General features: G+C 43.1%; 1 protein-coding gene across 1 annotated transcript in view; it reads right to left on the bottom strand.

The window, feature by feature from the left end:
* The window catches only part of LOC307102826 (sodium/hydrogen exchanger 9B1-like), a gene marked incomplete at both ends in the record, with an annotated part of 78,393 nt that overhangs the window by 16,372 nt on the left and 48,112 nt on the right, over positions 1-13,909 (bottom strand). Inside the window, one exon of the mRNA XM_079776514.1 lies at positions 4,499-4,674. Within this exon, the coding sequence (XP_079632640.1) occupies positions 4,499-4,674 (176 nt within the window). The remainder of the gene's footprint in view (positions 1-4,498; positions 4,675-13,909) is intronic.

Here is a 13,909-nt window from a genome sequence, read left to right as displayed (position 1 = left end):
GGTGGCTCCCCTGAGTTTCCGCCTGACAGTCCAGATTCCCCCCATATGAGCCTGGGTCCCCAGGGGCTCACCCGGAACTGGGGTTCAATGCAGTTGGATCTGGGGTTCAGTGCAGTTGGGAGCTTCCGACTCCCTCCCTATAGGGAAAGCCAGCAGCAACCTTAGCAGTCAGTCCTCTCCACGTGCACTGGCAAGTGCACCTCCAGACCCCTGCCTTCCACGGCTCCTCTGAGTTTCCGTGTGCCTTTCTCTCTACCTGACAGTCCAGATTCCCCCTGTATGAGCCTGGGTCCACAGGGTCTCTCCCGGAACTTGGGTTCAGTGCAGTCGGAACTGGGGTTCAGTGCAGTTGGGAGCTTCCTTCTCTCTCCCTACAGAGAAAGCCAGCCAGGTGCTCAGCCGCCCTTCATCTCTGCGTGCGTGTCTTCGTACCTCAGCCTTTTGCAGCTCCTCTGATTCTCTCTGAGTTTTTCTCTTTCCTTCTAGTTGTAGAATTTCCACTCAGCCAGTTTTCCTGTGGTTCTGGATGATGTCTTTTTTGTCTTTTAGTTGCAGTTGTGCGAGGCAGCAGTTTAGGTGTTTTCCTATGCCACCATCTCGGTTTCTCTAGCTCCTATCATGCTCAATGATTATTCTTTTAAGATTAAGAAAATATTAACTTTAGGTACCACTATTTAGTTATAAGATGTTCACTCAAGTGTTATTTTAATAGAAACTATAGGAGTCAACTTCAGTTTTCAACAAGAAATTATGATACAGATAATTGAGTACTATGCAATCATTACAATGTCATAGAAATCTATTTACCAAAGAGAAACCTGTGTGCAACATACAATTAAGTGCAAAACAATCCTATCCTATATAATAAAAGCCTAATATGCAAATTGTCCCCATGGGCGGTCATTCAACTGGGAGAACAGGAGTTTGACTGCTCACTATGATGTGTGCTGACCACCAGGGGCAGCGCAGAACATGGTGAGCGTCGGCAACTTGCTGTGACCTCTCGCCAGCTACCTGGTGGCGGGGGTGACGGGGTTGGAGGTGTGGTGAGAATGCAAGGTGTCTGCCGAGCTTACTCTCACTCCCCCTGCTCCCTTCCCCTGGGAAACCAGGGTTTGCACTCAGTTACTGGGCACCCACGAGGAGCCTGCCCTGCACCTGCACTGCCTCTTCCGGGTGAGCCGGGCCGCAGCCGCTGGGACCATAGTGGGTTTGCACAGGAACTGGTCTGCGTTGCTGGCCAGGAGAGAGAGGGCTGCCCATCCAGCTTCCATGCAGCACTGCTGGGAAGCCCAGAGGCCCTCGATGCGCCATGGCCTGCCACGTCCAGCCACACCCATCACATCTCCACATGGAAACTCGGGCACCATGACTCAGGTGCAGGGGGAGCATGAGGGTCTGGGGGCCCAGGTGCAGCCCAGGGCTCAGAGGTTAGCTGGGACCTGCCCTTCCATGCCAGATGCTCACGCTTCAATCGCTGGCCAGGCCTAGGAACTTCAGCTGTGCACAAATTTCATGCACCAGGCCTCTAGTTCAGGTTATAATCAAGTATGGTCAATGTTCAATAATTTTATAAGGATACTAGAGGCCCGGTGCATAAAATTCATGCACTGGGCGAGGTGTCCCTCAGCCCGGCATGTGCCTTCTCGCAGACCGGGACCCCTCGGGGGATGTCCGCCTGCAGTCAGACATCCTTTTCTCAGGCTGGGGCTCTCGCAGTCTGGGACCTCTCACTCCTTACTGCCCGCGTGCAGTGGAGGAGGGAGAGGCTCCCGCCACTGCTGCTGTGCTTGCCAGCTTTGAGCCCAGCTTCTGGCCGAGTGGCATTCCCCCTGTGCAAGCGCACTGACCACCAGGGGGCAGCTCCTGCATTGAGCATCTGCCTCCTGGTGGTCAGTGCGTGTCATAATGACCCATCATTCCACCAGTCATTATGCCGTTTGGTCAATTTGCGTATTAGGGTTTTATTATATAAGATTTGGAGCAGAGAGAGAGAGAGAAAGGGAGGGGGGAGGGAGATGATAGATAGGTAGATAGATTCTGGGTGGACTTACATCAAAGATTCAGAATTATTATTCCTGGGATATGACCATTGCAGATTTTATTTTTATCTTTTCCCTTTTTAAAATGTATGTCTTTTGATTTCAAGAGAAACTTTATATATTATTTTTTCAATTTAAATATTTTGGTGCTTCAATAATATAGAAGACTGAATTTCAAACATTGCTGATAACTAAAATCATTACTAAATGCGGAAATTTTTACTTTCACGATTTCTGTAGAGTGACATTCAAGACCAAATTAACACCTTGGGATTAAGAAGTGGTGCAGGATCTTGTTCCACCACTACCAAAAGGTGCACAGTTGTACACACTCTATACATTTAACTTGTCTTAATAATAGAGCAACCATCTATATCTATATATATAAAAAGCCAGAGACTGTAACACCATAATGACCAGACAACTGGTCACTATGACGCCCAGCCCCTGCCCCCAGACGGCTCCACCACTGATCAGACTCTCCCACCCCAATTGAGGGCGGGGCAGCTGGCCAACTCTTCCATGGCCCTCACCGATAGGGGCATGGCTGGCCTGCAAACTGACCGCAGTCCCTTGCCCAGTCATGCCCCATCCCCCAGTGGGGACCCCCCACCCCGATTGAGGGCTTGGCTGGCCTGAAAACTACCCATGGCCCCTCACCCAGGCTGGCCCCACCCCCCGTAGACACCCCCACACTGATAAGGGGCATGGCTGATCTGAAAACCGCCCACAGCCCCTTGCCCTGGCCTTCCCCGCCCCCCCCCCAGCGGGGACCCCCCACCCAGATCCGGGACCCCCATCAGGGCAGGCCAGCTAGCCCCCACCCATGAACCAGGCCTCTATCCTATATAATAAAAGGGTAATATGCATATTGACCCTAAAGGCAGAACGATCAGAATGACTATGAGGCGCACTGACCACCTCTCAGTTCCTTTCCCCTGCCAGCAGGCACTGATTGCCTGATGACGAATGAGGAACTGGGGGGGGGGGTTAGGGGGGATGTGGTTGGTGCAAGGCCAAGGTCCCTGCCCCACCAGTTGCCCCCCACACAGAGGGCAACCCATAGCAGGGGCAGGGCTGATGAGCGGGCAGTAATAGCCGACCTCTCAGCCCCTTCCCCTGGCTGTCAGGCACTTATCACCCTATGGTGAAAGGGGAACCAGGGGTGGGTGGTGGCGGGGAGTGGGTGGCAGCAGGTTTCGGGGCCGGCTGTGGGAAGTTGGGGAGGATGGCCCTGATTGCAGGCCAGGCCTAGAGACCGTATCCGTGCACGAAATTTATATACAGGGGTGGGTGTGTCCCTCAGCTCAGCCTGCATCCTCTCTAATCTGGGATCCCTCTCACAATCCAGGACTGCTGGCTCCCAGCCACTCGCCTGCCTGCTTGCCTGATTGCCCCAAACCACTTCTGACTGCCAGTTTGATCACCCCCTAACCACTCCCCTGCCAGCCTGATTGACGCCTAACTGCTCCCCTGCTGGCCCGATTGGCCCTAACTGCCCTTCACTGCAAGCCTGGTCACCCCTAATTGTTCCCCCTTGCAGGCCTGGTCGCCCCCAACTGCTCTCCCCTGCTGACCTGGTCACCCCTAACTGCCCTCCCTTGCCAACCTGGTCGCCCCTAATTGCTTTCCCCTGCTGGCCTGGTCACTCCCAACTGCCCTCACCTGCAGGCCTGGTCCCTCCCTACTTCCCTGATTGCCCACAACTGCCCTCCCCTGCAGGCCCGACTGCCCCTACCTGCCTAACCCTGCCAGCCTGGTTGCCCCTAACTGCTCTCCCCTGCTGGCCTGGTTCCCCTGCAAATTCCCTCCCCTGCAGGCCTGGTCCCCAACCCCCACAACTGCCCTCCCCTGCAGGCCTGAGTCCTCCCCAACTGTCCTCCCCTGCAGGCCTGATCGCCCCCAACTGCCCTCCTCTGCAGACCCGGTCACCCCTAACTGCCCCCCCTGCTGGCCATCTTGTGGCAGCCATCTTGTGTCCACATGGGGGCAGCCATCATGTGTGTTGGAGTGATGATCAATTTGCATATTACCTCTTTATTATATACGATGATGTCCAAAGGTATATTTCCAAAATATCTATTAAATATATTAGTAGTACTAATAATACTGCTTAAAATTATCTATTAAAAACTGTGATATAATTCCAAAGCAACTTGAGCAGATAAGTTATCAAATTAATTGAAATATATGGTTATTAAAATGAAATAATTTGTGTTAAGTAGTGGTTTCTTAACCCATTGAAATTTCCTCCCTGGTCTAGAATGAGCTTTCAAAAAAAAAAAGTTATTAAATTTATAAAAATCTTGCTTAATAACTGAAGGAAATAACAAAAAGTTATGAATTACATGGCAGTGGTTGTATTTTCTTGTTTACCTGTGGAGAAGACTATGCTCATGGATATACTGAATCCAGTGATAGCCAAGATGTCATCCACACTGCTAGCAGCCATTTACCTGTGGAGAAGACTATGCTCATGGATATACTGAATCCAGTGATAGCCAAGATGTCATCCACACTGCTAGCAGCCATTAGTAAGGTTGGAATGCCTTTCTCAACACCATATCCTTCTTCTTGCAATTTTAGCATGGAAGGGACAACAACAGCAGGAGAGACAGCACCTATTACAAAACTGAGAGAAGACTTTAAAAACCAATTTTAAAACATACACTTTACCAAATAGTTAATTTTATTAAAATTTATAGCAGATATATTTTTACAACTTTAGGTATAAAATTTCTGATTTTGAGTGAATGCCATTTAATGATGGTAAAATGTCCCCCCTACCAAACCCCTGGCAACTACCATGCTACTTTCTGTTACCATGATTTTTAAGTACTCTAAATATATCACTAAAATAAGGTATTTGTCCTGGCTTATTTCACTCAGCATAATGTCATCAAGGCTCATAATGTCATCATGTTGTAGAAAGTGACAAGATTTCCATGTTTTTGTTTTGTTTACAGCTGAATTATATCCCATGAATTATATCCCATTGTATGCATATACCACATTTTCTTTACCTATTCATTTGTCAATGGATATTTGGGCTTTTCCCACCTTTTGGCCAGTGTGAATACTACTGCAACATCTCTCTGAAATTCTGCTTTCAATTCTCTTGGATATATACTCAGAAATAGAATTAATAATTTTATGGTGATTCTATTTTTAATTTTTTTGAGGAATCTCTAAACTGGTTTTCAAGTTTTATTCCCAATAGTAGTGCACAAGGTTTCCAATTTTTGCACATCTTGGTCAACTGTTATTTTTGGTTTATTTGTTGTTGTTGTTTTTTTAATTTTATTGATTGTGATTTTTTTTTTTTTTTTTTTACAGAGAGGAAGGGAGAGGGATAGAGAGCGAGAAACATCTATCAGCTACCTCCAGCACACCTCCCACCAGGGATGTGCCCGCAACCAAGGTACATGCCCTTGACTGGAACTGAACCCAGGACCCCTCAGTCCGCAGGCTGACGCTCCATCCACTGAGCCAAACCGGTCAGGGCATGTTTGTTGTAGTTTTTAAACATGTTTTTATTGATTTTTAGAGAGAGGAAGGGAGAGGGATAGAGAGATAAAAACATCAATGAGAGAGTCTATGACTTATGACAGTTTTAGTGTCTCAGTGTAGGTCTTTTTGGTTTTACTCAAGTGGAACGTCTTTGAGCTTCTTAAATTTGTATGTCCATTTTATCTCTCAATTTGGAAGTTTTTACCCATTCTTTCTTCAAATAGGCTTTATGACTATTTATCTCTCTCTTCTACTCCTAGAACTCCCATATTATGTAGATTGGTCTATTAAAGCGTATCCTATAAGTCCCTAAGATCTCTTCATTTTCCTTTGTTCTTCTTTTTGCTCCTCTGACTTGATTTTCAAATAACCTTGGCATCAAGTTCAATAATTCTTTCTTCAGATTGATCCAGTCTGTTATTAATCCCAGTAGTCATTCCAACCACCCCCCCCCCCCCCCCAATTTTGTTATTGTATACTACAGTTTAGAATTAATTTTTGTACTTTTTTATAGTTTCTATTTCTTTATTGGTAACCTCATTTGATTCATGCCTGATTTTCCTGATATGCTTATTTTTTACATTTTTAAATTTATGTTTTTTATTGTTAAAAGTATGACTTATGTCCCCTTCTCCCCCATTGATCCCCTCCAAACCATCCCAGGCCCCCTCCCCCGACAACTTTCACCACACTATTGTCTGTGTTCAAGGGTTATGCACATAGGTTCTTTGGTTAATCTTTTCTTGCCCTCCTCTCCCCTTCCCTCTGAGATTAATAAAAAAAGTGGGTTCCATACTTCCATGTCTCTGGATCTATTTTTTTTGGTCACTTTTTAAATTAGATTCCACACATAAGTGAGATCATGTGATACTTGTCTTTCTCTGATTGGCTTATTTTGCTTAGCATAATACTCTTCATGTCCCTCCATGTTGTCTCAAAGGATAAGATAGCCTTCATTTTTGTAGCTACATAGTATTCCATTGTGTAAATGTACTTATTTTTTATTCACTCATCTGATGGGCACTAGGGCTGTTTCAAGATCTTAGCTATTGTAAATAACCCTGCTATAAACATAGGGGTGCATATATCCTTTCTGATCCATGTTTTGGGATTCTCAGGATATATTCCTAGATGTGGGATCACTGGGTCAAATGGCAATTCCATTTTTAATTTTTTGAGGAAAACTCCATTCTGTTCTCCATAGTGGCTGCACCAGTCTGCATTCCCACCAGCATTTGTAGCTTGTTGACGGTAGCCATTATGGCAGGTGTGAGGGGATACCTCATTGTTTTAATTTGCATCTCTCTGATGATTAGTGACTTTGAGCATATTTTCATATCTCTTGGCCATATGTATGTCCCCTTTAGAGAAGTGTCTATTTAGGTCCTTGACCCATTTTTTAATTGGGTTGTCTTCCTTTTGTTAGGTTGTATGAGTTTTTTATATATTTTGGAAATTAACTCCTTATCAGATGTATCACTGGCAAAATGTTCTCCCTTACAATGGGATCCCTTTCCATTTTGTTGATGGTTTCTTTTGCTGTGCAGAAGCTTTTTATTTTGATGTAGTCCCATTTGTTCATTTTCTCTTTTGTTTTCCTTGCCCTAAGAGATGTATCGGCAAACATATTGCTACAAGAGATGTCTGAGATTTTGCTGCCTATGGTTTCTTCTAGAATTTTTATGGTTTCACAACTTACACTTAAGTCTTTTATCCATTTTGAGTTTATTCTTGTGTATGGTGTAAGTTGGTGGTCTAGTTTCTTTTTCTTTTTTTTTTTTTTTTGCATGTATCTGTCCAATATCCCCAATACAATTTATTGAAGAGATTGTCTTTACTCTTCCTGACATTTTTAGGAGGCCAATGCCTTATCCATTAGGCAACTGGGGCTTCTACTCTTCCTGACATTTTTAGATGTCTGTGTTCTCTTTTAGTTCACTGAGCATTTTAAAGATGTTTCTTTGAATTATTTGGTGAGTAATTCACACATTTCCATTTGTTTAGGAATGGTTTCTGGAGTTTTAGTTGTTCCTTTGATGTGCCTTGTTATCCTTTGGTGAAATTTGCATGTTTGAAAACAGTCTTTATGGACTGTCTTCACTAGGGAGAGATCTTCACCAATCAGCCCAGCTAGAGATTCTAGGGACCTGTCAAACCTTTCAGGGATATGTCTTCTCTGGGTGTGGGTGTGTTATCTCCAGGTGAAGAGTTTTGCCTTTTCCTACTCTGGAGCATCCCCAGAGGTCTATCTGCAGTACTGCAATACCTCTAGAGCTGTAGCAATCCATAGGACTCAGGCATCTAAAGTTTGCCAGTTTCTCTCTCTCTCTCTCTCTCTCTCTCTCTCTCTCTCTCTCTCTCTTTTTGTAATCCTCACCTATTGGTTTTTAGAGGGAGTGGAAGGGGAAAAGAGAGGGAGGGAGGGGGGAAGAGAGAGAGAAAGAAACATTGATGTGAGAGACACATTGATTGGTTGCCTCCTACATGTGCCCCACCTGAGGCCGGGTATCAAAACTGCAACCCAGCTATGTGCCCTTGACTGGGAAGCAAACCCAACGCTTTAACCACTGAGCAACACTGACAAGGGCTAAAGTTTGCCAGTCTCTTTTCTGTCAGCAATCTGAGTAAGGAGAGACAGTTCCTTGGGCAGCCCCTCAACAAGCCAGAATCTAGGCCCTGGCTGGTATGGCTCCATTGGTTGAATGTCCTCCCATGTACTGAGAGGTCTCTGGTTCAACTACCAGTCAGGGCACATGCCTGGGTAGCCAGCTTTAATAGGGGCTGTGCAGAAGGCAGCTGATCAATGTTTCTCCCTCATAGATGTTTCTTTCTCTTTCTCCCTTCTTCTCTCTCTCAAATCAATAAAAACATTTTTTAAAAGCCAGAAAGAAGGACACATGTTCCATGTCTCTCTTTCCATCCTGAGAGAGAAGTCAAAAATTAGGAGCTCTCTTGTTTAGGCAGAAGAATGAACCTTGTTGCACCTTGTTGTTCAGGCAGAAGGATGAGGTATGTTGGGTAAATACAATGGAATGCCCTAATTGCTCCAATGTACCTCCTTCTTGGCCTTGTGCTTGACTGGGAGGCTGTAATCTCTTAAGTGGCTTCTGAAATTCTGACAAAGGTAAAATGGGCCTTTTATTGCTAAATGAGTATCTCCATTGTGGAAAAAGAGCCCGAGGCTACAGATTCTGCCATCTTTCTGACATTACTCCTATGATTGTTGAGATTTTCAAAAGCTCCTCAGGTGATTTTAAGATATAACAAATTTAAGTCGAGGTTTTTTGGGTGTTCATTGTATTATTCTCCCTATATGTCTTCATTGATGAAAAATTTCACTAAGGAAAAAGACCTATTTAAGGCTGTTCTTTTCAAACTTTAATATGCAAACAAATTACATGAGGAGTTTGTTAAAATGAAGATTCTGTTTCAAAAGGTCTGGGTGAAACCCAAGATTCTGCATTTCTAAGAAGCTTCTAGGTGATATTAATGCTGCTGTCTAAGGAACATGCTTTTTATAGCAAGAAGTTATTTGTGGGGTAGGGGGACGGAAAACACACCAAGCTTCCAAACAGGAAAAAAAAAAGTAGATTATATTAACTGGAAAAGAAATTAAAAATTAGTTTGAGTCCAGCCAGTGTGGTTCAGTGGTTGAGCATTGACCCAAGAACCGGGAGGTCTCAGGGCATATGCCCAGGTTGTGGGCTGGATCCCCAATAGGGGACATGCGGGAAGCAGCTGATGGATGATTCTCTCTCATCATTGATGTTTCTATCTCTCCCTCATCTTCTCTCTCTCTGGAATAAAAACAATTAATTTGGTAAGAGGTTTCTCATGGGTAAAATTAATACAAAGAGATAATGATGATATCTTTAAAATATTGAGGGAAAATAATTTTGAACCTAAAATTCAATACTAAGCCATATAGAAGACATTTTCAAATATTTAAGAAATCCTTTTATCATCTTTGATCAGTTTTAAAAAAACTAGAAGATCAACTCATCAGGAAAAAGATTACAAAAGAAAGAAAGAAGATCAGAAATAAGAGAATAGGCAGAATAGTGAAGACATTAAGAATAACAGTTCAGGCAGCGCCAAAATCTGGATCCATATATTAGTTATCTGACCTTAGGAAAACTAAATAACATTTCTTTGTCTCAGTTTGTATGTTCCACTCCACAATGGGAATAATAATAGTATCTACTTCATGGGGCTATTGGGAGGATTAAAAAGTTAATAATATCAAGCTTCATCTGCCACATGGTAAGCACTATATGAGTATCTGCTACTATTATAATTATTCTGATTATTGTTACAAGAAATAATAGTGAGCAGTAAAATTTATTGCTAAACCTATAGAAGCATTCATTATAAAGAACTTAAAAGTAACCTTAGACTAAAATGCTAGATTATATAAACTAGTGAGGGAATATATAAAGAAGTGGGGAATCATAAGGGTCCTACTATGAGGAAAGGGGTCAGAGTCAGAGAAGGAAATGTGTCAAGGGAAGCAGAGCACAGAAAGTGAGAGAGATGGAAACATACTACACTGCTGCTTTGAAGATGAAGGAGAGATTTATTAGATGTTGGGACGGAGAAAATGGCAGCAGAATAGAGATGTGTTCTGAGCCTGGTCCCGGGACAGAAAGAAAGAACAGCTGAGGTTCGCACGGGGAGTGTTTGTTAGCAAGCTAAGGGACAGCTAAACTCCAGGAGAAGGTGGGGGAGTGCTAGGAGGGTTCCCCTGACCGTGCAGCACCCACAGTGGCTGGGTCCCCTCCCAGAGCTGCGGGCTCAGAGGGGGAAACCTCGCCATCTTGCAAGGTAAAGAGGATTTTATTGGAAGCCTGACTTTCCACAACAACGGCAAACACTGAACAGCTGTGAGCACCAGAACACCGGTCCCCAATTGGCACAAACATGCGGATTCAAAGGAACTCTTCACTGCACCAAGGAAAGGTCAGATTTCACCTGGGATAAGGAGAGAGAGAACTACATAACAAGACATCCGGAGAAGAGAGACCATGGGGAGACAAAGAAACAGCCCCCATAGGAAAGAAAAGCAGGCATCACCAGAAAAGGAAGTAAACGAAATGGAGGCAAGCAACATGTCAGAGAAAGAATTCAGAGAAATGGTCATAAGGTGGCAGAAAAGAATGGAAGACAAATTCGACAATATGAATAAGAACCAAGAGGAAATTAAGAAGAACTAAGAAGAAATGAAAAATGACATTGCTGCTGTAAAGAACTCAATAGAAAGCATTAAGAGTAGACTAGAAGAAGCAGAGGACAGCATAAGTGAGCTAGAAGACAAGATGGAAAAAAATACCCAAGTAGAACAGCTTATAGAAAAAAAAATTAGAAAGCAGGAGGAGAGCCTAAGGGAACTTTGGGACAACACGAAACAAAACAACATCCAAATAATAGGGGTTCCAGAAGGAAAGGAAACTGAGCAAGGAATAGAAAACCTGTCTGAAGAAATAATGACAGAAAACTTCCCCGATATAGGGAAGAAAACCCCCACACAAATCCAAGAAGCTCACAGAGTCCCAAGCAAAATGAACCCCAAAAGACCGACGCCAAGGCACATTATAATTAAATTGGCAAACACCGACGACAAAGTAAGAATCTTAAAAGCGGCCAGAGAGAGACAGAAAGTTACAAAGGAACCCCCATCAGACTAGCAACTAATTTCTCAACAGAAACACATCAGGCCAGAAGGGAATGGAATGAAATATACAAAGTCATGCAAAGGAAGGGTCTGAATCCAAGAATACTGTACCCAGCAAGGCTACCAATCAAAATTGAAGGTGAAATCAGGAACTTCACAGACAAAAAAGGACTAAGGGAATTTATTACCACCAAACCAGCAATGCAAGAAGTGCTAAAGGGTCTGCTGTATAAAAAAGAACTAGGAAGCAAAGAAGAAACATAGGGGTATAGAATAAAAATGGCGACAAATAAGTACCTATAAATAATAACTTTAAATGTAAATGGATTGAATGCTCCAATCAAATGACATAGGGTAATGGATTGGATAAGAAAACAAAACCCATATATCTGCTGTCTACAGGAAACCCAACTCAGAAAAAAAGACACAAACAGACTGAGAGTGAAGGGATGGGAAAAGGTTTTCCAGGCAAACGGAAATGAAAAAAAGCTGGGGAAGCAATACTTATATCTGACAAATTAGATCTCAAAGTGAAGGACATAACAAGCGATAACGAAGGCCACTTCATAATACTAAAGGGAGCAATCCAACAAGAAGAAATAACTCAGGTAAACATATATGCACCCAATACAGGAGCACCAAAATACATAAAAAAGACTCCTGGCCGAAACCGGTTTGGCTCAGTGGATGGAGCGTCGGTCTGCGGACTGGAGGGTCCCAGGTTCGATTCCGGTCAAGGGCATGTACATTGGTTGCGGGCACATCCCCTGGTGGGGGGTGCGCAGGAGGCAGCTGGTCGATGTCTCTCTCTCATCGATGTTTCTAGCTCTCTATCCCTCTCCCTTCCTCTCTGTGAAGGATCAATAAAATATATATATATAAAAAAACTCCTAGAAGATATCAAAGGAGAGACTGACAGCAATACAATCATAGTAGGAGACTTTAATACCCCACTATCACCATTGGACAAATCCTCTAAACAAAAAATCAGCAAAGAAACATCAATCCTAAATGACTCACTAGACCAGATGGAATTAATCGACATCTTCAGAACATTTCACCCCAAAGCCAATGAATATACATTCTTCTCAAGTGCACATGGGTCATTTTCAAAGATAAACCATATGTTAGGACATAGGCAAAGTCTCTCCAAATTCAAGAAGATACAAATCATATCAAGTATCTTCTCAGATCACAGTGGCATAAAATTGGAAATCAACTACAATAAAAACGATCCAAAGAAATCAAACACATGGAGACTAAACAGCATGCCATTAAACAATGACTGGGTTACCAGAGACATCAAGGAAGAAATAAAAAACATCATGGCAACAAATGACAATGAAAATACAACAATCCAAAATCTATGGGACACAGCGAAAGCAGTCCTGAGAGGGAAGTTCATAGCTCTACAAGCCTACTGCAAAAACAAGAAACAATGGTAATAAATTACCTAACCCAACAACTCAAAGAGAGAGAGAGCAACAAGAAAAGCCCAGTGTAAGCAGAAGGAAGGAAATAATAAAGATCAGAGCGGAGATAAATGACATAGAGACCAAAGAAACAATACAAAAGATCAACAAAACCAAGAGCTGGTTCTTTGAAAGGATAAACAAGATTGATGAACCTCTAGCCAGGCTCACCAAGAAGCAAAGAGAGAGGACCCAAATAAACAAAATCAGAAATGAAAGAGGTGAAATAGCCGAAACCAGTTTGGCTCAGTGGATAGGGCGTCTATCTGTGGACTGAAAGGTCCCAGGTTCGATTCCGGTCAAGGGCATGTACATTGGTTGTGGGCATATCCCCAGTAGGGGGTGTGCAGGAGGCAGCTGGTCGATGTTTCTCTCTCATCGATGTTTCTGGCTCTCTGTCCGTCTCCCTTCCTCTCTGTAAAAAATCAATAAAATATATTAAAAAAAGAAAGAAAGAGGTGAAATAACAACAGACCCTGCCGAAATACAAAGGATTGTTAAAAAATACTACGAACAGTTACTCTATTCCAACAAACTGGACAACCTGGAGGAAATGGACATATTCTTAGAAAAATATAACCTTCCAAACTCAATCAGGAAGAATCTAAACAGCTCAATAGGCCAGTAACTATGGAATAAATTGAAGCAGTCATCAAAAAGCTTCCGGCGAACAAAAGCATGGGGCCAGACGGCTTCACACGGGAGTTTTACCAAACATTCAAGGGAGAACTAAAACCTATCCTCCTCAGACTATTCAAAAAAATTCAAGAGGAAGGAACACTTCCAAGCTCCTTCTATGAAGCCAGCATTACCTTAATACCAAAACCAGATAAAGACAACACAATCAAAGAGAATTACAGGCCAATATCCCTCATGAACATAGATGCCAAAATCCTCAACAAAATTCTAGCAAATCGGCTCCAGCAGTACATCAGAAAGATCATACACCATGACCAAGTAGGATTTATCCCAGGAATGCAAGGATGGTACAATATCTGCAAATCAATAAATGTGATACATCACATAAACAAATTGAGAGATAAAAATCACAGTCATATCAATTGACGCAGAAAAAGCATTTGACAAAATCCAACACCCTTTCTTGATAAAAACTCTCAACAAGGTGGGAATAGAAGGATCATACCTCAACATCATAAAAGTGATATATGATAAACCCACAGCAAACATCATACTCAATGGGCAAAAACTAAAAC

Source organism: Cnephaeus nilssonii (genome assembly GCF_951640355.1).
Source record: "Cnephaeus nilssonii genome assembly, chromosome: 1".
Taxonomy (NCBI): domain Eukaryota; kingdom Metazoa; phylum Chordata; class Mammalia; order Chiroptera; family Vespertilionidae; genus Cnephaeus; species Cnephaeus nilssonii.
The sequence above is the reverse complement of the archived record's forward strand: the minus strand, read 5'-3'. Positions and strand labels throughout refer to the sequence as shown.